General features: G+C 44.0%; 1 protein-coding gene across 6 annotated transcripts in view; it reads left to right on the top strand.

Moving 5' to 3' along the window:
• The window catches only part of WDPCP (WD repeat containing planar cell polarity effector), a 541,772-nt gene that overhangs the window by 150,276 nt on the left and 367,446 nt on the right, over positions 1 to 24,050 (top strand). For 5 of the 6 annotated variants that reach the window (XM_068232353.1, XM_068232349.1, XM_068232350.1 and 2 more), the window contains exons 7-8: positions 1,021 to 1,135; positions 6,857 to 6,990. In XM_068232353.1, coding sequence (XP_068088454.1) covers positions 1,021 to 1,135; positions 6,857 to 6,990 — 249 coding nt within the window. Of the gene's footprint in view, positions 1 to 852; positions 914 to 1,020; positions 1,136 to 6,856; positions 6,991 to 24,050 lie in introns of those variants that run through there. The other variant, XM_068232354.1, reaches the window with a different exon arrangement.

Here is a 24,050-nt window from a genome sequence, read left to right as displayed (position 1 = left end):
ATCCGATTGAGCATGCATTTGACTTGCTGAAGACAAAACTGAAGGTAAAATGCCCCAAGAACAAGCAGAAACTGAAGACAGTTGCAGTAGAGACTTTAAGAGCATCACCAAGGATGAAACTCAGCACCTGGTGATGTCTATGCATTCCAGGCTTCAGGCTGTAATTGACTGCAAATGATTTGCAACCAAGTATTTAAAAGTGAAAGTTTGATTTATGGTTATTATTCTGTCCCATTACTTTTGGTCCCTTAACAAGTGGGAAGCACATATGCAAACTGTTGTAATTCCATTCCCCTTCGATGTAAATACCCTCAAACTAAAGCTGACAGTCTGCAATAAAAGCACATTGTGTTTGTTTCATTTAAAATCCATTGTGGTTGTGTATAAAGCCAAAAATGTTAGAATTGTGTTGATGTCCCAATATTTGTGGACCTGACCGTATGATTTTATGTGGTGGTTCCCGAACTGTTATTATTTATTTTATTTATAAAGTGCCAACATGTTACACAGCGCTGGACAATAAATACATTCAATGGTACAAAGGATGGCACATGTAACAAGTTTATACAACTTAGGACAAAGTTATACAAGGCAAACAGGGTGCAAGATTCTGGATTATACTATTTGGAGCTGGTTAGAATGTTCCTGTAATTCAAGTACGATATGGTCATAGGAAAGGAGCTCACTGATGGGGACACACGGTCATGTAGCATACACTAGGAGAAGTAGGACCCTTCTAATGGATTACAGTATAAGTGATCCAAATAGTTTTATTTCTGAGAAAGGCTGCACTAGATTTTTGCATATTGGTGATGAAAAGGGCAGTTTGTGTTATTCAAACTGTCAGCGGGCTGACTTTAATCTTGAGGTGAATAGAATGAAGACTGAACACTGGATCAGAGAAAGCAGCCATGTACACAAACCATTAGAAAGTCTTGTCATTATTGATGTGCAGTGTGTCTGTTTTGAACAATACAGCAGTGTAATCATGTGCTTATTCTTGTTTATTTCTTGTTTCAGCTCCTGTTCAGTTCAGGTGTGCTCGTGTCCATAAGCCTTTCAGGGCCACAGCTGGAGAAGTTGGTGATTGACAGGACCCTGGTGGGGAAGCTCATCTCAAACCCCATCAGTGATGGTAATTACACCCGTGTGCAAATCAATCTCCTACATTAACAGATGCAGCGTAGGAATAGTGTGTCAACAGGACGGCTAATTATTGCCACTAGGGACTTACAACACAACAAGTAATTGCACGGAAAGCCGCAGTTATAACCCTTAATAGAGAATACTGCTTTCACCTGTTATTTTTCATCAAAGGGTTTTTTCTATATGTAGTTCTTAGCTAGGCATTCACATTGATAGACTGGCTGCTGCCACAGGTAGGATTGCACAACAAGCTGATATTTTGGTGGCATCAAATGGCACCTCACCTCAAACCCTGTTTAGGAGAATAGACAACTGACAAGGTTAGATGATATTGGACAATTCTTACTGTTTTTGCATTAAAGGCCTGCGCTGCTCAGCTTTGTTCACCAGTTTCTTTATAAGTTTTCTCATTGGTCCGCTTCCTTAAAATTTTTAATTATATTGAACATTTTTGAAGGATAGCGCTACACAACAGTACGGAGTCTACATTTGAGCAGCAACCTCTACTCCCAATATTCAATACGATACTTCTTCCAATGCAATACTTAGATAATATCACCACCACCACACCCGATGTGGTATCACTCACTGGATTAAGAGACAGGTCAATTCACACTTTAGGAACATTTAAGGCCGCCCCCCTTCATTTCGACCACAGTGCTGGTAGATGCCTTATGCTGGGCACACACGGCTTGATTTTGCCGATCGATTCTCCCGCTCGATCGATTCCCTGCTCGATTCCGCAGGCGATTCTCTTATTTTCAGCTCGTTTTTCTTATGTTTTTGCATTGTCTTGAATGTGGAATCGAGCGGCGAAACGATCGGGCCGGAGATCAGACATGTCGGAAATTATCTATCGAGCCATCTAAATGGCTCAGAATCAAGCCGTGTATTCCCAGCATTAGTCACCTTTTTATCCTCTTCACTGGTAAAGATTACACACTTATCCTGGCGTGAGCCTCTATTAAAAAAAACTCCTCATAGTGTAAAACTGTACTATTTATTAAAACTTTAAAAACCTTTTGCACTCACACATTTGTTGCTTTAACACTCGCCTAGAGTTTATTACGGGCTCTCCCCCATTTGTTGAGCACCGGCTGGCTCCACTCTTTCTTTCCACCATGGACAGGTGCGCTATCCATCCACGTGTGCAGGGATTCGGGACACCACGATCACCGTTCCACACACCTCACTGCAGCTCTCAGTTTTGCAGGATTTTTTTTCAAAGTTTGAGCATATTTCCAATAATTTTTCCAACTGATTTAAAATGAATCAGGAGGAAATTAATCAGACATGCACAGGGAACGATGGCCGGTATTTCAATCTATATTTTCCAGCCTGTCTGATCTGCTTCCGATTTCGAGCTTGGGATAGTTCGCTCACAAACAGGCTGTATACAGGGAGTGCAGAATTACTAGGCAAATGAGTATTTTGACCACATTATCCTCTTTATGCATGTTGTCTTACTCCAAGCTGTATAGGCTCGAAAGCCTACTACCAATTAAGCATATTAGGCAATGTGCATCTCTGTAATGAGAAGGGGTGTGGTCTAATGACATCAACACCCTATATCAGGTGTGCATAATTATAAGGCAACTTCCTTTCCTTTGGCAAAATGGGTCAAAAGAAGGACTTAAAAACAATAATGGTGCACAAGCCAGCCTGGGGCCCCAGGAACTCTCACTGCCCGGGGCCCCAGAACCAGCATGCAACACCATATGTGAGCGCAGCCAAGCCCTGGATCTGCCACACCCAGGAGCTTGTCCCCAACTGCTCTGAAACTTACCAAACACACAGGAGATACTCACTTCCCAAACAGTTCTCTGCTGCTTATATAAAGCCTGCAGGCTGCTTGTAAGCCAATCAAGAAGTGCACATACACATTACACCTAGTCTGCAGTGATTAATTCAAACAGAAGCTGAGCTACTCAGCTAGTCATAGGAGAGGGTTTCAGTTGCATATAGACAATGGCTATATGGCCAGCAGGGGGCACCAGCGTGCAGGATATACCCTCTCATCTGCCCCCCTCCTAACTAAACTGCATGGGAATCTACATTAAAATTTAAAAACAATAATGGTGCATAAGCCAGCCTGGGGCCCCAGGAACTCTCACTGCCCGGGGCCCCAGAACCTTTTAGTTAGGAGGGGGGCAGATGAGAGGGTATATCCTGCACGCTGGTGCCCCCTGCTGGCCATATAGCCATTGTCTATATGCAACTGAAACCCTCTCCTATGACTAGCTGAGTAGCTCAGCTTCTGTTTGAATTAATCACTGCAGACTAGGTGTAATGTGTATGTGCACTTCTTGATTGGCTTACAAGCAGCCTGCAGGCTTTATATAAGCAGCAGAGAACTGTTTGTGAAGTGAGTATCTCCTGTGTGTTTGGTAAGTTTCAAAAGAAGGACTTGACAAGCTCAGAAAAGTCAAAAATAGTGAGATATCTTGCAGAGGGATGATTCTGAGAGCTGCTAGAAGATGAAGCGAGACCTAGCGCTGGAATGGTATGCTGTAGAAAGATCCAGGAAGCCTCTAGACCAGGGGTGCCCACACTTTTTCGGCTCGCGAGCTACTTTAAAATTCACCGAGGCCAGGAGATCTACCAATGTTTCAAATGCACCCCCCCCCGTAAATGTAGTTAGGTATAGGTCCCTTCAGTATAGGTTAGCCGGGTATAGGTCCCTTCAGTATAGATTAGCCGGGTATATGTGCCTTCAGTATAGATTAGCCGGGTATATGTGCCTTCAGTATAGGTTAGCCGGGTATAGGTCCCTTCAGTATAGGTTAGCCGGGTATAGGTCCCTTCAGTATAGGTTAGCCGGGTATAGGTCCCTTCAGTATAGGTTACCTGGGTATAGGTCCCTTCAGTATAGGTTACCTGGGTATAGGGCCGGTGTCTTCCCGCTGTGGCGTCCAGATCTTCAGGCCTGGCTCCGGTGGGCAGCGTGAGTGGAGTTGGAACTCGGAAGTTTTCCGCCTCTCCGAGTCCCGATTGGCTGCGCGCCTCTCCTCCCGATTGGCTGCGCGCCTCTCCTCCCCTGATTGGCTGCGCGCCGCGCCTCTCCTTTCCTGATTGGCTGCGCGCCTCTCCTCCCCTGATTGGCCAGGCTCTCTCCTCCCCTCCCCTGATTGGCCAGGCTCTCTCCTCCCCTCCCCGATTGGCCAGGCTCTCTCCTCCTCTCCACTGATTGGCCAGGCTCTCTCCTCCAGCGGCCAGCAGCAGAAACTGTGTTATACAGCTGCTGGCTGCTAACTTCAATGGGACGCGGCCAAGAGGCCGCGATCTACCGATCAGGCGGTCGCGATCTACCGGTAGATCGCGATCGACCTATTGGGCACCCCTGCTCTAGACTACAGGTGTCAAACTCAAGCCGAATCAAGCTCTTCTTGCCATTTTCTGTGGCCTTTGATAGTGTCAAATGTGCATCATTGTACACAGTAAAAGAGTGATAGCACACTGCCTTCCTGTCCAAAGGAGCACATGGGTGGCATAGTTTTTGGAGGAAATAATGCCAGTTTGAGCTGGGGTGCAGCGACAACCCACGAAACCCCACAGTAAAATTAGCATGGGGTTCCCACCTTGGATGCAAACCTCTTGTGTGGCTGGTAAAACACACACACTTACACTCCCCCCAACAAGCTCCCCCCATATTGCACCATATCGCAGCAGAACAGTGCGCATTTGTGAACATTTACCTGCTATAGTGCTGCCTTGGGGTCTCTTGTGTTGCACTTGGAAGTTGCTTTATGTTTGCACACCTCCAGCTCCCGATCAGCTGACATATGCTTGAAGCCAGAGGCATTCAGCATAAAGCTGACCCGAAGCAGGTAAATGTTAAACTGCTGCACTGCCCTACTCTGCAGAAGAGGAAGGAGCAGGCTCCCAATTGTCACTTAGTTTGAGACTTTTCAATAACTGTTCAATCTCAATAATAAGTTTGATTCGCAACTTAGGCTATGTTTTAGATTTTGACCCCCTACAGGATTGAGTTTGACACTACTGCTCTAGACTATCCAGAGGTAACTATCAGAGACTTTTGTTTTCAAAATACGAGCTGTGATTGGTTCACAGTGATCACGGGGTCAGGACCCAATTTCATTGGCTCCTGACCGAGATACTGAAACTCTGCTGTCACCATGACAGCAGAGCACATGGGTGCAGCAACGACAGAGCTGCGTGAACGGCAAGAGCGAGCGAACCGCAAGGCTGAAGTATTTGAAATCTACACCTGGGCAGAAATAGCAGCTCCCAAAATAGTAGATTTCAATCACTGCCTTCCAGAACTAGTTAAAGGACAACTGAAGCAAGAGGGCTATGGAGGCTGCCATATTTAATTCCTTCTTAAGCAATACCAGCTGCCTGGATATCCTGCTGATCTTCTGCCTCTTAACCTGCTGAGCGGTCTGGACGAGCTCACCTCGTCCAACACCGCCAGAGGCTGCCGCTCAGGCCCTGCTGGGCCGATTTCCACCAAATAAAAAGCAGCACACGCAGCCGGCACTTTGCCAGCCGCGTGTGCTGCCTGATCGCCGCTGCAGCGCGGCGATCCGCCGCGTGCAGCGGCGATCCGCCGCGTGCAGCGGCGAAAGAGGGTCCCCCCAGCCGCCCGAGCCCAGCGTAGCCGGAACAAACAGTTCCGGCCAGCGCTAAGGGCTGGATCGGAGGCGGCTGACGTCAGGACGTCGGCTGACGTCCATGACGTCACTCCGCTCGTCGCCATGGCGACGAGGGAAGCGAAACACGGAGGGCCGCTCATTGCGGCCTTCCGTGTTATTCCTTGCTGCCGGAGGCGATCGGAAGATCGCCTCCGGAGCGCCCTCTAGTGGGCTTTCATGCAGCCAACTTTCAGTTGGCTGCATGAAATAGTTTTTTTTTAATTTAAAAAAAACCCTCCCGCAGCCACCCTGGCGATTTAATCAGAACGCCAGGGTGGTTAATACTTTTAGCTACAGACCCTGAACAAGCATGCAGCAGATCAGGTGTTTCTGACATTATTGTCAGATATGACTAGGTTAACTGTATGCTTGTTTCTGGTGTTATTCAGACACTTCTGCAGCCAAATAGATCAGCAGGGCTGCTAGGACACTGGTATTATTTAAAAGGAAATATGGCAGCCACCATATCCCAATCACTTCAGTTGTTCTTTAAGAAAAACAGCAGTTTCAGAATGAAGAAAATATCCACTGAAGTCAGAGACCATTTATATGATGGTACTAATGTCATCACAGGTTTGCCTTACTTCCCAGGATTTGGACAGAGTTACTTTAAATACATTTTTGTTGCCTTTATGATTTGGACTTGGAGGACTTGACAGGACTAGTAGGAGGCTGGTGAGAAACCTCCAGAGCTTGAAAGTTGGTTTATTTTAGCTGCGCTTTGACATGTAGAATAGTATGGAAAAGCTGCTGAAGTGCACTGCTGGAAATAGCCTGAAACAATGGCAGAGCATGAGCAGATAAAGCACGTGAGATATGAGAGATAGCTTTGCATAATGTAATTTAGTATTTCCTGTGAATCCTGTATGAGCTTTATTTCTCATTTCCAAGGAGTTCTAGCTGGATGGCACGCCGATGTACTTTAGGAGATTACAGAAGTAATATTTAAAGCGTGGCCTTGCAGAATTGTCTTTGAGCTAAGCTGTAATTATTTGTTCTAGTACCAGAAAGCAGCGACACCTGAGTAACACTTTCTTATCCTCTTTGTGTTCCAGCTGTGTTCACAGACACTTTCATCATCTTGTCATTTCTTAAGGAAAACAAACTTTGTCTCATCCAGTTCACCAAAAAGACTGGATCCCCCGATATAAACAGGCAAATGGAGAAACTCTCCTCACTGGATATGAAGGTACACTTTTTTGAATTCTCTTCATCTGTTTATCGTATGCATACAGGTAGCTAGGCGGTTAGCACTGTTGCCTAGCAGTACAAAAGTCCCAGGTTTGGATTCTGGTTCATCTCACATACCAAAAACATACTTGCCTTGCCCCAGAACTGACCCTACTCTGCAGCGGAGACATAAAATGGTGAGCTCTGTGGAGAGATGGAAATAGATGAAAATCATTGGATGTTCTTTGATAACCTCTTTGGGACACAGGTAGTTAAAATGTACGCCCCGTTTACTTCCAGTTAATTCTGCCAAGGCATAATTTTCAACTTCTATCACCACTCATCGCTCAGGTCTCGCTATACTCCGCTTACGGACAGCTCCAGTAAGGAGCCGATTTCATTGTGAGACAATCACCATTATAACAGCTGTTTTTAAGATGAAAAAACTCTGGTCATTAAAGAGGAACTCCAGTGAAAATAATGTCATAAAAAAAAGTGCTTCATTTTTACAATATTTATGTATAAATGATTTAGTCTGTGTTTGCCCACAGTAAAATACTCAAAATAATTTTGATACTACTTTTTCACCTATTTTTTTGGTGTTTTTTAAATTGCAAAGTGATGAAAAATTATTTGAAATAGAAAATAAAAAATTATCTCCTAGGAGAAAAAATTGCATCTGGGCCCTGCAGTCATTTGGCTTCCTGACAACATTCAGGGGTAGTTTACAGTGTTCTGTTGCATTGCAGAATGCATGTCAGCTTACTGCCCATACAATTCTATGGGCCTGTTCACAGTGCAGTGTTGTAACTGATCACATCATTCTAACTCGCTGCATGCAGCCTTTGTATTAAAGTCTGTGTCCAGTCTCCATTGCAGTTCACACTCCTTATAAGGCATGCGTTATGCAACTGACCACTGCGAACCTAACCTCAATCAGCATAAAAAGACTCCAAGGAACATGGCACCTGAACACATGAGAGGAACTACTGTTCCTCACTATGCCAAGCTGGAAGGCTACACTGCCATTTCCAAGCGACTCACAGTGTGTAGAACTGCTGTACGCATCATTGCCAAGCACAAGTAGACAAATTCTGTAAGAAATAACCCTGGCCGTGGCCATAAGCACAAGATTTCTAGAGCTCTGGGAGGAAAATAGAGATGTCATCAAGGAGCTTCGGACATCTGCCATGACAATTGTTGCTGACCTGGCCTCTTCTGGAGTTGATGTTTCAAGGAACACAGTTGTGGGGGCTCTTCATCGTGGTGGCTGCAGGGCCAACGTCCTAGAAAAACCCCTTTACTCAAAGAGTGGCACATCACAGCCCAACTGAGGTTTGTCCATGAACATTTAAAAGGTAATGAAGTCTGTGCATTGGTCTCATCAACTAAACCGGAACTGTTTGGGCACATGAATGTTGCTCATGTTTGGCGAAGAAAGGGAGAACCCTTCAACCCTAAGAACACAGACCGACCTCTCGCCCCCCCCCCCCCCCTAAGTTAAACATGGTGGTGGGAGCATCATGCTGTGGGGCTGTTTTGCTGCCTCAGGGACGGAGTCTTGTTTGGGTGCTTTGTATCATGAAAAAGGTTATGTTGACATTTTAAGGGTGAATATGCAGTAATGTGCTAATAGGCTTGAAAACCATGGACTTTGGACCAACTTGAACAGTTTGCTATGGAAGAATGGGTCAGATTCCCTCAGGAGACCTGTGCCAACCTAGTAAAGATCTACTTTAAAGGGAAGGTTCAAGCAAAAAAAAAAAATGAGATTCACTTACCTGGGGCTTCTACCAGCCCCATGTAGCCATCCTGTGCCCTTGTAGTCACTCACTGCTGCTCCAGTCCCCCGCTGGCAGCTTTCTGACCTCGGAGGTCAGGGCCACATTGCATACATTTTTACGCATTCCAGCTAGTGCAGGAACAAAAATTTACGTGTTTCACCACTAACGCGTAAAAATGTATGTGTTAATGTTCCTGCACTAGCGGGAATGTGTAAAAATGTACGCAATTTGGCCCTGACCTCCGAGGTCAGAAAGCTGCCAGTGGGGGACTGGAGCAGCAGTGAGTGACTACAAGGGCACAGGATGGCTACATGGGGCTGGTAGAAGCCCCAGGTAAGTAAATCTCATTTTTTTTTTTTTTGCTTGGACCTTCCCTTTAAGATATTTTTGTCACTTGTGGCTTAGGAAGGGTACACTATTTGACTATAAATGGCCAGGGGGCTAATAATTTTGGATGTCTCATTTTTGCCCTTTTTTGTTTTAACTTGGTCTATCAAAAAATGATCCTAGTTGAACTTAGGTGGACATTGTTTTTATAGTGTATTTGTTTGCAAAATAACAACACTTGTTGTTAATGGGCATTTTCGTGGAGAAATCAAAAGTGTTGTCTAATTTTATATGGCGGGGGGAGGTAATTATTTTGGCCTCAACCGTAGGTTTTATGGAGATTCATACCTTTTTGAGAAACCACAGCACTGGCAATTTGAGGGCACAATACAACATGTACAGTGAGACTTTTTCTTGCACCTACGAAGGAAAACTTTACTTCAGGTTTCTACTTGATAGCAGGTGGTATACCGTATGCACTTTCTTTACTCTTCAGTGTAAAGAGGAAAGGCTTATCTCGTTACACTGAAAATTTCCAATGATTTACATGATAAGAAGTCTTCCTATGGTGCTTATTACTACTTCTAATGAACCTCTAGGTTGCCCAGTCTTTGCCTAATCAACACATCTGATTAGGAATTCTTGTGTGACATGTATCCTGTGAACATCTGAAGAACATTGCAGAGATTAAACATCTGATTCTCCCAGAGGATCTTCCAACCCTAGTCCACGCCTTCATCACATCACGGCTGGACTACTGCAATGCCCTTTATGCTGGCCTCCCTAAAAAGGACCTGCGTCGCCTGCAATTAGTGCAGAATGCTGCTGCCAGATTGCTAACAAACCAGCCTCGCCACTGTCACATTACACCGATCCTTTGCTCACTGCACTGGCTACCAGTAGAATGGAGAATACTCTTCAAGATTGGACTGCTGACATTCAAATCTCTGCACAATCTGGGCCCTGGATACATGAAGGACCTGCTGAAACTGCACCACACCTCTCACAACCTCAGATCAGCAAGTTCTATAAACTTGGTCACTCCCAGAGTGCACCTCAAAAAATCTGGAGATAGAGCCTTCTGTCATGCTGCCCCTACTCTTTGGAACTCTCTGCCACACCCAGTAAAGACAGCATCATCCCTGGAGCTATTCAAATCCAGACTGAAAAGCCACCTGTTTAGCTTGGCATTTCCAGACTTATAAAATTCTTCCTCTGTACCACGATGGTCAGAGCCATGCTTATGCGCTTTGAGTCCCATGGGAGAAAAGCGCTTTACAAATGTTATTTGTTGTTGTTGTTGTATCTGTGTGTGTATATACTGTGTTTCCCGAAAATAAGACAGGATCTTATATTAATTTTTGCTTAAAAAAACAAATAATGCACTAGGGCTTCTTTTCACAGGATGTCCTATTTTTCCACGAGCAACAATCTACATTTATACTTTAATCAAATAAAATCAACATTTATTCAAATATAGTTAGTCATGTCATCAAAGAACATCATCATAACTCTCAAAACCCTGAATTCCATCATGAATTTCTTGTAAATCAATATCCTTTTTCCATGTACAACAATCAACATTTACACCACACCCGGGAATTGACAACCTTTACTGTTTTGGGACTCATGGGTTCTTTAAAGTATGATTCTTTTGGAGGTTTCTGGTTTACTTTTTGAAGGGTCTATCTGTCCTGTTGCATTCTTTTTCCAATTGAACTTAGATTTTAACACGAACACCGTAGCTGCCTGGGCACTATTGAAACTGAGTTTTTTTTAATAAACTGTAGCTAGGACTTCATTTTGGAGTAGTCTGAACATCCCCCAAAAAATTATGCTAGGGCTTTTTTTTGGGGAGGGTAGGTCTTATTTTTAGGGAAACGGGATATATTATTTAATTATATATTGTATGTATATTCAAATACCCAGTCTACAAGATGATGTTTATTTTCTGTGTGTTGGCAAAGTTTGGGGGTGCACTGATACTTAATACGAGGATTAATAGTGTTCCCCTCCTCTCTTTCCTCCTCTCTTGCACATGGGAGTGACTGCTTACCCACTGAACAATAGATAAGTCTTGTTCTATATGCTTTATATATAACTAAACAAATAGGTGGTCTGATTTATGATTCCTATATCATAACACTCATTTTGATATGCTTTTGTACTGTTTGCTGCATGCAGATATTTATACATGGATATAACTATATTTTAAGCGGTATGCATTATGTCAGTACTACATCGACATGTAAACACTGTCTTAGCCATAGTGATATTCATACTGTTATATTGTTTCTCTCTACATGTATGTTCTATATCAATAAACTTTGATTGTGAAAAAAATAGTGTTCCCCTTATTGGGCCAACCCTTACATCCATCCCAGCTAGTTTATACCTGCACAGACAGGATCCTAACCAATCATCTCTGCCAGAAGCCACAAGTATACCCTGTAATCTATTTGTAGTCACAGGCAATCCCACCAATCTTTGTTTGTCACAGCCCTTCAACTTTTGTCATCAATGTTTGTAAAGTTTACCATTGCATTTTAGTGTGTAGTCAGTTGTGATTTTTCCATACATGACAGATGATTCAAGATATATTTATATGAAAGTAAGACATCTGTACAATACTTGGTGAGCATCGCATGGAAAATCCTATGCCCACACTCTGGACACTCGGCCATTGTGTAGGTAAGTGCAGCACTTCAGGCTAGCTTCAGATGCACTTCCAACTGTGTTGTTGAGCATTCAGCTATTGTGTGCTCAAGTTCCAGCGGGTTGCTTAGGCTCTGGCCTATCAGCCTTTCTTGCTGGGCAACGTGTTATTGTGTAACTAAGCTGGGGGGGGGGGGGGAGGTAGTTTAGGCACTGGGCAGTGGTTCCAGCGTATCAGTTTCTGCGCTGGGTGCTATTGTATAGCGGAGTCCCATATGATTACAGGTTAATGTAAGTTAGTTAGGCTTAGTTCTAGGAGGGTTCCTGTTAGGGGTTTGGGTTAGAGGTTAGTGTTAGGAGATGGTAGTCATTCATGGAAATAGCAGGACAGAAATCAACAATTTAACTTAAATTAAACCATTATAAGAGTATTGTTTATGATATTCAAAATAAGAGCAGTCCTGACACCCAAATACACAGGCACCTTCTTTTACATGTATCTCACTGCCATACCCTAGTGAAATGAGCATTGTTGGCATTTGATCCTATTTCTGCCTACTCAGTGGCCACAAAGTGATCACAGGTTCAGGTTCCAGGAAGTATGGTACACGTCACCTGGCTGGGTGAAAAAAGGTGATTATCGGTACAGTATTTGATTTTTAAAAATAAGCACTGAATGGCTTTAAAAACCATTGTTAAAAAAATTGCACTTGCCAGCTTCCTGATTGGCAGCATCTGCAGTCAGAATGTAGTGCCATCTCTACAGTGCCAGCCTGTAGGTAATATGGTTGCTGGTATCAGGGGCTTTGCATCTGCAGAGCTGTTTGGAGGGCATGTTTAATTTAGGCCTCACTATATTACATTTGATTTTGCCTGGAAGGGAAAAGTGTCTGCAAGCAAGAGATGAGAGTATCTCATCCATTTTTCAGGACGTTTCAGTTCAAGACCCCTATTCCATATTGACTTGTACGTTCAGCATAGCTGTCCACCGCGAAGGTAGCGGTAATGTAAAAAATGCACAGAAGCACATGAGCGCAAGACACAGCACTGCAAGATAAACCGCCGTTTCCAGCCCAGAGAAGCGAGGCTTGACATTGACATGCTCTTTCAAGTTAAAGTGTCTGGCAAATTATCATTTTATCTTTTCTGTCACCCACAGGTTCAGAGCGCCCGGTTTAATGTTCATTCTCTAGGGAGCTAACCCACAACTGGGGAAATAAGTCTCTAGGATCAGTTTATTATATCTACAAAGCTACTAAAAGCAGAAGTTATACTTCTTTATACTGAAAAAAAAAACATTCAGTAACTCAGAATGTATGTGTATGCATGCACACAAACACACATACATTCCACACACACACAGCTGAGGACAAATTTGTTGGTACCCTTTCAACCAAAAACAGTAAAATCCACAGTCTCTGAAATATCTTGAAACAAGTAACTGGCACATGTCATTGTTTATTTTGTATTTAGAAAAAAAGACTTTGCTTTAGAGTTTTGTCCAACGGAGTATCTGAAATTATAATGCAAATAAAAATGGTGTGGACAAAAATGATGGAACTTTAGATTATTATGTTGTTGCACAACTTTTATAGGCAATTGTGGGATTCCTGTAGCAATCAGTAAGACACCTGTTGCTGGCCATAGGTAGTTTCCTGTCCTAAAGGAGTCATCAGGGGAAATATGCTAAAAGAAGTGGTACTTACCGGGGGCATCCTCCAGCTCCAAGCTCCCAGGACGTCCCTCGCCGCAGCTCTGCCCGCAGCTGTTTGCCGCAGGTCCGTCCCGGTCCCTGGCGATGACGTCAGAGCGACCTCGAGATCGCTCTGTACTTGTCAATCACCGCCACGTGGGCCGGAGTGGACTGCGCAGGCGCAGTACTACTGCACCTGGGCAGTCCGCTCCGGCCCACGTGGCAGTGATTGACAGCACCGCTCGTGCAGGTCTGGAGGTCGCTCGGACGTCATCGCTGGGGACCGGGACGGACCTGCGGCGGACGGCTGCAGGCAGAGCTGCGGCGAGGGACGTCCTGGGAGCTTGGAGCTGGAGGAAGCCCCCGGTAAGTACCACTTCTTTTAGCATATTTCCCCTGATGACTCATTTAAAGGATACCCGGAATGACATGTGACATGATGAGATAGACATGTGTATGTACAGTGCCTAGCACACAAATAACTATGCTATGTTCCTTTTTTTCTTTCTCTGCCTGAAAGAGTTAAATATCAGGTATGTAAGTGGCTGACTCAGACAGGAAGTGACTACAGTGTGACCCTCACTGATAAGAAATTCCAACTACAAAATGCTTTCCTAGCAGAAAATGGCTTCTGAAAGCAAGAAAGAGGTAAAAAGGAGAATTTCTTATCAGTAAGGGTCACACTGTAGTCACTTCCTGTCTGAGTCAGGACTGAGTCAGACACTTACATACCTGATATTTAACTCTTTCAGGCAGAGAAATAAAAAAAAGGAACACAGCATAGTTATTTGTGTGCTAGGCACTGTACATACACATGTCTATCTCATCATGTCACATGTCACTTCGGGTATCCTTTAAAGGAACACTATTGATTAACATGTTTTTTAACCTGGGATTGAGAGAGTTCCTGAAGTGCTGGTAAATAATGATGTATACATTTTACTTGCTTACCTTTTTTTGTTTACTGTATCAAGTTCCTTTCAATCTTAACTGACGGCAAGTCTGCTCAAATCTGAGGGCAGAGTGAACCATGAGGGGAGAGGGAATTCCCTCACAGTGCATCTGTTAACCCTGTGTGTGTGTGAGAGAAAGCTCTCAGCAGCTGCCTGTGTCCTGTGTCTCTGACTGAAGTGTCTGAAGCGGGCAGAGGAAATGTAACTTGTTATAAACATTTGTAATTGTCAATTTGTTTTATTTTGTTTTGCTTTCAGAGAAAAATACTATCTAGTCTGATATGTAAAAAAAAAGCAAAACTGGCTGTGCATTGAAGCAGACACCTTTTTTGAGAATGATTTGTTCCAATACAGCTAAATCCTACACACAATGAATTGCAGCTTTTGCCTCTGATATTTAACATGAAAAGTAGAAAAATGTTTACACAGCTACTTAGACATTATTTGTACATTGTAATTTTAGAAAACTTGGGTATTGATAGTGTTCCTATAAGGATACTGCCCCAGCTTTGTTAGTCTTGAAGGGGGTCTTCTCCAGACTGCATATTTTGGTCTTTTCCATGGATAGGATTCTAATCAGGACTCCATAATCTGCTACTGAGACAGAGCTTTGTGACACTGAGAGGTATGTTTCACTCCAGAATATCATGGTATTCTTGAGATTTCATTTTCCCTGCCTGTTCCAGGATCAGCAAAGCAGTCCCGAAACATAACTGACCCTCCTCCACGTTTCACTGTAGGTATAGTGTCCTTTTCATCTGTGAACACAGTGCTGATATGACTTGACAAAAAGCTCCAGTATTGACTTTTCTATCAAAAAGGACCTTCTCTTGGCAGCATTGTGGCCTCTCATCATGTATTTTAGCAATTTCTAGTTAGGGTTCTTTAGGTGGGTACGGGCCTTAAAGTGGAACTGTAAATACAATTTAAGCACACTGCTTCACTTACCTGGGGCTTCCCCAAGCCCCCAGCAGCCGTCCTGTCCCGCGCTGGTCCTGCCCGAGTCACCGTTCTCCCGCCCCCAGCTAGTTTCGGTTTCGTCGCCGAGGCACTGCGCCTGCGCGGCTCTGGCCACGCGTATCCTTTCTTCGCGTCCCCTGCTATTACTATAGTGTTGAACAAAGTCCATCCACCAACATCCATTGCATAATAATATTAAGCTGGCACATTTGCAAGGTGGTGGAGCTAAAGCACACAAGCTGGCACTGACCCCGCCCCATCACTAATGCCAAGTCCCGCCCCCTCCCCTGCCACTGATGCAAGGTATATAGCCTCCAGTTTCCTGGTCCTGATCCTTTTTTCCAGATCACTAATCTACCCCCCCCCCACCACCACCCACCACCACCACACACACACCCTCCAGCACCCTGGAAAAATTAGAATGAATGACAGACAAAAATAGAATGTTGGGTTGATGTAGCTCTGTAAGTTTTATAACCTATAGGCGTGCTATACACCAGCAGTTCTGGTTGTAAGCCTGGCTTCAGGAGCATAAAGCAATAATTTACATATTCAGTAGTGATGCATTGTGGGAAAACACAGTTACGCACTTAAAGCTGAATTATCTCAAAATGCCTTCTGTTATAAGAAGTAAAACTACCCAGAATCAAATGGTGAGAATGCAGCTTGAGTAAAAATGTTTTTACATGTTATTAAAAGTTAAAAATTAGGATTACTGTTTAAAACAGTGGTTCTCAAACTTTTCTGGGTCAAGGCACCCTTGATGACTTATTTTTCAAGGCGCCCCTTGACAAAAAACTATTACAAAAATGCAAGCTCACCATTTTACACCTTGTACCCTGTGTCCTCCTCTGTCCTTCCTTTGGGCCCTGTTTGTCCCCTGTATCCTCCTCCAACCCCCTTTGTGTCCCCGTGTCCTCGTTTGTCCCGTATCCTCCTCCTACCCCCTTTGTGTCCTCATTTTTGCCCCTATGTCCTCTTTCATCCCTCTTTGTGTCCTCTTTTGTCCACCTTTGTGCCTCTGTTTGTCCAAACAGAGGCCTCTCCTCTTCCTAACTCTTCACCCTAGTGCCGTTTGCGTGTAATAACGAGATCAGGAATAGCCGGCACTAGGGGAAGAGTGAGGGAGAGCAGAAGCCACTGATCGCAGCAGGCATCCTTGGATCAGGAGAGAGACGCAATTGGCAGAAGAAATAGAATAGGGGCACGTGACATCGGAGGGCAGCCACGGCACCCCAAGAAGTGCTCAAGGTGCACTAGAGTGCCGCGGTACCCAGTGTGAGAACCTCTGGTTTACAGATATATTATACGTACCTGGAACTTCTTCCAGCCCTCTGTAGTCTGTCATCTCCCGCTGTGTCCATCCGGTCCCCTCTGTTCAACCTAATCAAAACCCCTTACTTGATTTTTGCCCTCCTAATATACCTATTACATAACCTGTACCCTGCCGCTTTCTATTCCTAGTCTTTCTTCTTTGCCTATATTTCAACCTCTTAAATGATATCTCATTATAATCCATCTCCAGATATTTTGTTAACCCTATCCCTAATGCAAGCCTTTCTATACCCTAACCTACCACTAAAAGACCTTGAGATCCTCACCATTTTCTATACTTACCTATTAGCATGAAAACTACATATCAGACCCACAAATGAAGCAATGCTGGTTTATTTTCCTTTATTTGTAAAACAGCATTAGGAGTAGGAATTTAATACAAGGATATCTCAGATTCCTCAGTTTGGAGCAATTGAAAGCAAAGCTTCAATTGCCAAGGGTGTAGAGTAACAATTATTCAGTGATCTTGAGGCCTTACTGCATCAAATGCACCAGTGCTTCCAGAAACTCATGTGAGATTATCATAGCTACAGTACTTGAAGGAATCACAAGAAGTTAATGTGCATACATTTAAAAAGGGCCATGGGAAATTTGGCCACTATGTAAAGACCTAACTAGATTATTGGCAATACTCCCAATATTCTACTATGGCTTTACCTTCCCTCGCTCTCATGGTAACCCTCCCTCTACCTACTCCTAACACTAACCCTCCCGCTACCCTATGCCTAACACTAACCCTCTCCACCTGTGCAATACCTTCTATTGGGTGTATGACTGAGAACTAAATTATACACTGGGCGGCGCTATAGCCACGGTTAACTTTGTGGTCTACGGCAATGTCCAAATTACTCAGTGGCCACGGATGCCCAAAAAAAACTGCCTTGGTTAATGTAGCCAGTTGATTCAAAATGGTTTCAGGCAGATTTGATCATTATTATAATTGTGTACATTTATAGCACTGACAACTTCTGAAGTATTGTACAGAGTATATAATCATGTAACGAACTGCTAAAGATCTAATCTCTCCCATAGTCATAGTTTAAGGCCAGTTAACTTATCAGTATGTTTTTGGGTTGTGTGAAGAAACATGAGTGGCTGGAGGAAACACATTCAGGTTAATACAAATGCTAAGCAGATTGTGTCCTGGCCCAGATTTGAACTAGGGACCTCAGTGCTACAAGGAAAGCATGCTATTCATTATACCTACGTGCCAACCATCTTGGCCAAGTGCTTTGGACAGAATTGATCAGTAATATATGTAAAGTAATGAGACATGCAGTTTCTCATTGCTTGTGCTGAGTTTCATCCTTTAGTTTTTCTGTTCTGCCACAAAATGACAACTATGCTCGTAACAGGTACTCTTAGATTACCATGATAAGGACACCTTGCACTTCTACATCTCAGGCAGAGACACCAAAGGAAGCAGAATTCCCACTGCAGAAAGAGAGACAGATGTCCTTCAATGGGGCGGTCCTGGACTCATTTAATATAAAGCAGCTTTGTTTTTGAAACAAGTGTGTGACAATATGAGCCCTATGCGTACAGAGCAGGGAACATACTGAGGCAGTGACATAACGATCTCTACAGATGGTGCACCACAGGCTTCTCCACAGGAGGCTCTGTTTGGAAATGAACATCTAAATTAAATCACAAGATCCGTGACAATGATAAGCCTACTCCCAGTGATTCTCAATTTATTAATATTTAAATCGGCTTGAAACAGGGTTAATGAGAAGGATGTGATTAGCAGGCATTGGGTTATATGAACATTTGTTAGCTGTCACTTGTGTACATATGGCATCCTGGCCATTTAGACATAGCATTTAGTAGTGACATGTCAGAGTAACAATCACACTTGTAGAACGTGCAATGACCCTGATCATCAAATGAACCTGAACGCGGCAAGTGACTCCTTCTTATGTGTCTCTTCAAGTTTTCATAATCATTTAATTATCTGGCTGCCATATAGTGAATGTATTACGCTTCCATGTTTTGAATGGTGCATTGTCCATATAAAGATGCACAAGTACATTATTTATGTATCTTGTACAAGGCAATAACCACACTTAGCTCCTTGATTACATTGTGATGTATTCATTCATGTTCAACTCAATAAAACAACTAAAAACTAAGAACAAATAAAAGGAAATTTTATGCTGTGTGGCTTACCTGACCATCCAGAATTCTTATGCCTCTGTTTGGATTTATGGGGATAAGGCCTTTACCAATCACACAGAGGTCAGGATTTAATAATTACAGGTATCCCAGTGTTCCTTGGTTCTGTTTGTATTTATGTGGATACACCCTGTACCAATCACACAGAGGTCAGGATGTAAAATTTCAGGCAATCCAATGTTCCTTCGTGTACTGCAGTGACCTATTCAGTACACAGGGAAGGAGTGCAAACATCCGAGATCAAGTCAGTTTATTCGGTATTGGCTCAGAGCCATGCTGCTCCTAATTTTGGCGCCGCCATAGATCATAACGTTTCTGCTACTAACAAAATCACTGTAATTTGGGTGCTGGCAATAGCCGTACACCAAATTAAATGGGCAGAAATCAAAAAATTTGCTAATCATTAGGGGTATATATTTAAAATTTTCTGCAAGATTTCCTATAGCAAGTAGAACCATCTTTCAGCTTCTTCCAGTGCCCATATTGCACGCCACCAGAACATGCGGACGTTCTGTGATTCCAGAGATGCCATAATGTATCTTTTCACATTGATTAATGTGGCCATACATATATCAATTTAGGATCAGGCATGAGCTCACAGTTACTCACGAGTGGCTAAGCACTTGAATACGTGATTTAAATGAGGTTTAATTGCCTCAGCTGTGCGGCGGGGAAACAAGGGGTTATTTACCCATAACTCCCTCCTTCAACACCTTCAAGAAGGCCCTCAAAACTCACCTTTTCACTCTGGCCTACCACCCCTCACAATTGCTCTAAACACACAGCTGAACTCTGGTCCCCTATCTCTCGTGTCCCTACCTCTCCCTCTAGATTGTAAGCCTTTGGGCAGGGTCCTCCTCCTTTTGTGTCCTACCTGATCATACACCTCCATTACTGTGCACCCATGCTATGCATTTGAGTGAACCTAACTTGCCTAATCTCCATGCTCCCATCCAGTGACTGACTAAGCATTACCTTGTACTCATACTGTGCTGTGTGATTTGGTTTTCTTGTATTCCTGTATTGTCATATTGCTGTATGTCACCCCTAAATATTGTCTGTAACCTAAATTAATGTCCAGCACTGCGTAATATGTTGGCGCTTTATAAATACAATAAATAATAATAATAATAATATATCGTGTGCTTCAAATAGCTTGCACGCGTCCCATTGGACGCGTTCCAAGACTCACCGCACGCACTTCCTCCTTTAAGCCGGAAGGAGGAAGTGCGTGGTAGTGAGTCTTACAAAGCATCCATAGGACGCATGCAAGCTATTTGGAGCACACAATCAGGGGCGTCTGAGTCACTAGGCAACTCTAAATTTTTGCCTATGGCGCCGTGGGTGGAAGTGGGCGCCCTCTCGCCAAGTTGCCGCTCTGTGCGTGTTTATTTCTTTTATTTTTTTTCAGCCAGGTCGGCACCGGCTGTGACAGGCAGCTCAGCCTGTGCCCAGCGCCGCCTACTGGTCCGCCCCCTTCCTCTCCTCCTCTCCGAGCGAGCAGTAACAGCACCGCACGCACATTAGTTTATGTGCGAGTGCGATGCCGCCGCCTACTGGTCCGCCCTCTCTCCCCGCCCGCTCTCTCCCTCTCGCTGTGTACAGCGAGCGGCCGCCGCACGCTAGCTTGTTTACATGCCGCGCCGGCACGCCCCTAACTCCGTCCCCATCTGTCACATGTGCTTGAGGCACCGTGTGTGACGCAGGCAGGACGGAGGGACCAGTGCTACCACGGCGCCGGCTGACACCTGGCTGACCTGACTGAGCAGTGTGCTAGCAGAGACGACGACACACACACCTCACTCACGGTGAGTGCCATCTCTGCAGATCTGACTGCTGCTCTTGATAATTTTTTATATGCATCCTGGCTGGCCCTGATTCCGCCCCCCCCCCCCCCCGCTTGCCCATGTGGCTTCTGGGAATGGATATTAAATAAAACAGGGGCATATAGCATCATGCCTGCTGCTGTGTGGGTCTGGGCACAGTGGGCAGGACTCGGAGGGAGACACACATGCTGCACAGTGTGCAGAGCAGCAGAGGGGAGACCCTCATAGTGAGTGGCGTGCCCCCTCTCGATATTATATGCCCCACTGTCCCCTGGCTGGCCCTGAGATTTGAGTGGGGGGGGGGCACAGGTTTTCTTGCCTGGAGTGACAGAGTGGCACACAATATATGATGGACTTATGGGTAAATAACCCCTTGTTTCCCCGTCGCACAGCTGAGGCAATTAGGCCTCACTTAAATCACGTATTCAAGTGCTTAGCCACTCGTGTGTACTCGTGAGCCCATGCCTGCTTAGGATTGAAGTAATAAAATCAGCAATAACAGTCACACACACGGAGCAAGGAACAAAGCTCTGCTGCTTCTCTGCTTCTAGTCATGTGATCAAACTTTCAAGATGGGATTTTGGGGTTTGTTTGTTTTTTACTGCAGAAGTCCCATTACAGATTGACTCTGATAACTGAGCCTTTAGATGGTATCTTTAGATCCTACAGTGTCGTTTCACCTTATGCATCCGAGCAACTTTCACCTCCCATTCATTCACCAATTTATTTGGGTGGTACATTTTGCTAAGAATTATTTTTTTCTAAATGCATTTTAACAGAATATTAAGAAAAATTCATTATTTCTCAGTTTTCAGCCATTATAGCTTTAAAATAATACATGCTACCATAATTAAAACCCCTGTATTCTATTTGCCCATTTGTCCCGGTTATTACACCATTTAAATTATGTCCCTATGACAATGTATGGCGTCAATATTTTATTTGGAAATAAAGGTGCATTTTTTCAATTTGCACCCATCACTATTTACAAGCTTATAATTTAAAAAATTATAGTAATATACTTGCTTGACATGCATATTAAAAAAGTTCAGACCCTTAGGTAACTATTTATGTTGTTTTTTTTTAATTGTAATTTTATTTTATTTTTTTATTGAATTTTTATTTGGGGTTTTTCGGAGTGGGGAGGTAAACAGGGGGGGCATAGATCAATGAATTCATTCCCATTCATGAATCTCAGGGGCAGTGGAAGGCGTCAGGAGTGCGCGTGGCGCCGCAACAGCAGTGCAGGCTATCTGGACGGATATATCCGTCCAGATAGACCTAAGTGGTTAAAATATGGGTGTACTTGAAATGGTGAGGAAGGGTTATTTTGTTTTTGTTTGAAAAATGGGGTTACTCTTTCACATAGAAAAGTACTGGATAAAGCTTCCCTTTAGTGCTCATCTTCATGTCATCAAGATCAATTGTCACTTACCCACAGGCTTTGTTCACAAAGATGTCCAAAGAGCAGTAGATCATAACTGGTCAGAGCTTGCCTATCAATAATGCCAACCATTCCTGTTAGCATCTGTAAGCTGGTGCATTTTGAAAAGACTGGCCTGTCAGAACTCGACCCTCCAAGGTGCACCTTGGAGGGTCGAGTTCTGACAGGCCAGTCTTTTCGTGTTGGATTAATATGGAGGATTGATGGACCTCTGATCCTGACGGGATTCCCCAATATATAGTTTCATCCCAGAGGCGGGCAGATACAATATAGATTGCAGCTGGTGCATTTTGCACATTCGGTTGGCGTTAGGCTACTTTTGACTGCATTTGATTGTTTGTTGATCAGATGCGTGATGTAAATCTACAGTATGTGACGTAGGGAAATCATGGATTTTTTTTTTATATTGCCACAATAAAGGCTGACATGGGTATGACATGCTTCATTCACAATTTCTCCATACGTTTGGTTGATCCCTTTCTGTGCTTTTAATGAACTAGTTTCCAGGATCCATAGCTGGTTTCAGGCACAGGTGAAGCTGTTAGAGGAAGCACAGGTGTATAAATTAGTGAGTGAGTCACCGGGACACGTTCGCTTTACATAATGATGGGACCACCTGTGCTCAGATCAGTTGATGAGGGGGGTAAGTCAGAAGCCTGTTGAGCTGAGAGCCTCTGTAGTAACCTTTCCAGGGGTCTCTGGTGACTTGCTTCAAGCTATTTATTGATTTTCAAGCTGTGCGCTGTCAGAGCATCCCATGCCGTGTTTTTGTTAGGAGAGGAAAGGTCCTTCTCCTCTCGGAGTGTGAAACCTTTAGGGGGTGCAGCAGCTGATCTTGGGGAGCTTTAAGGTCACTGTCACTAGTTCCTGCTTTAGCATAATATTCAGTGCTTTACTGAGGACATACATTGAAACTAGAATAAAGTATCAGATGCCAGGAAATGAATTTCCTCAGAACCAAAGTGAACATTTTCTTAGAACCCTCCATAGATAGTAATGCATTCTAGCCAGTAGTTCTAGATTGGGGCATATATCAGGACCCCAGTATATAATCTAGCATCATTTTCACACAGTCAGGAGAATCTTCATTTTCCATCAGTCCATCTACTGGAGGCAGCACTGCTGGAGGAGACTCCAGCAAACATGTTTTCTCAAATAGGATTACATGACGATTACTGCAAAGAACAATATTTGTGATTTTTCACTGGACCAATTGACGTTTTTGGAGCGATCACGATTTGCGCTTCTATGAAGGCTAATTGCGATCACTCCAGAATCGCCGCAAAACTGTTGCAGGTAACGCATTTGCTATTGGTGGTTAATTGCGAAACGCCCATGATCGGCGATAATCGCTGCAGTGAGAACACTTCCATAGGGTAACAAAGCACTAGCCCTTTAGCAATTAGTGGAACAAAGCACTAGCGCTTTAGCGATTAGCAGGAATCACCCACTAATCGCTTAGGTGTGAATGGGCCCTTAGAGCTGAAAATGTTTTCTTTATGCCGGGAGGATCGTTCAGGAACAGTCTTATCAGTCCGCCGACAGTGCGTACACACGCACTACAGTCTGCTGAAAACCCGCCCAGCGGGAGGTACCAACGGACCCGTTGTTTGCTTCTGTAGTGCGTGTGTACGCACCTCTAGTATTGAATTCTGGTCTGGGCACCAGACCACCTTTAGGTGCTTCCATTTCTTATTACAATACCAAAAATTACTAGTAGGATACCTCCCTCCAACCCCCAAACTTCTTTGGATGTTCAGGCATGACCCAACAAGGGTTTCATGTCTCTCCATTCTGCTGTTTCCAGATGTTACCCAGGTGGGGTCTTCTTGTCCTGTAGACGTGAGACAACAAAAATATCTTGTTATGATTGTTTAGCTTTAACACAGATGTTCACATTAAATAGAGACTGTACTATGCACATGCA

Source organism: Hyperolius riggenbachi, chromosome 4, assembly GCF_040937935.1.
Source record: "Hyperolius riggenbachi isolate aHypRig1 chromosome 4, aHypRig1.pri, whole genome shotgun sequence".
NCBI lineage: Eukaryota > Metazoa > Chordata > Amphibia > Anura > Hyperoliidae > Hyperolius > Hyperolius riggenbachi.
The sequence above is the reverse complement of the archived record's forward strand: the minus strand, read 5'-3'. Positions and strand labels throughout refer to the sequence as shown.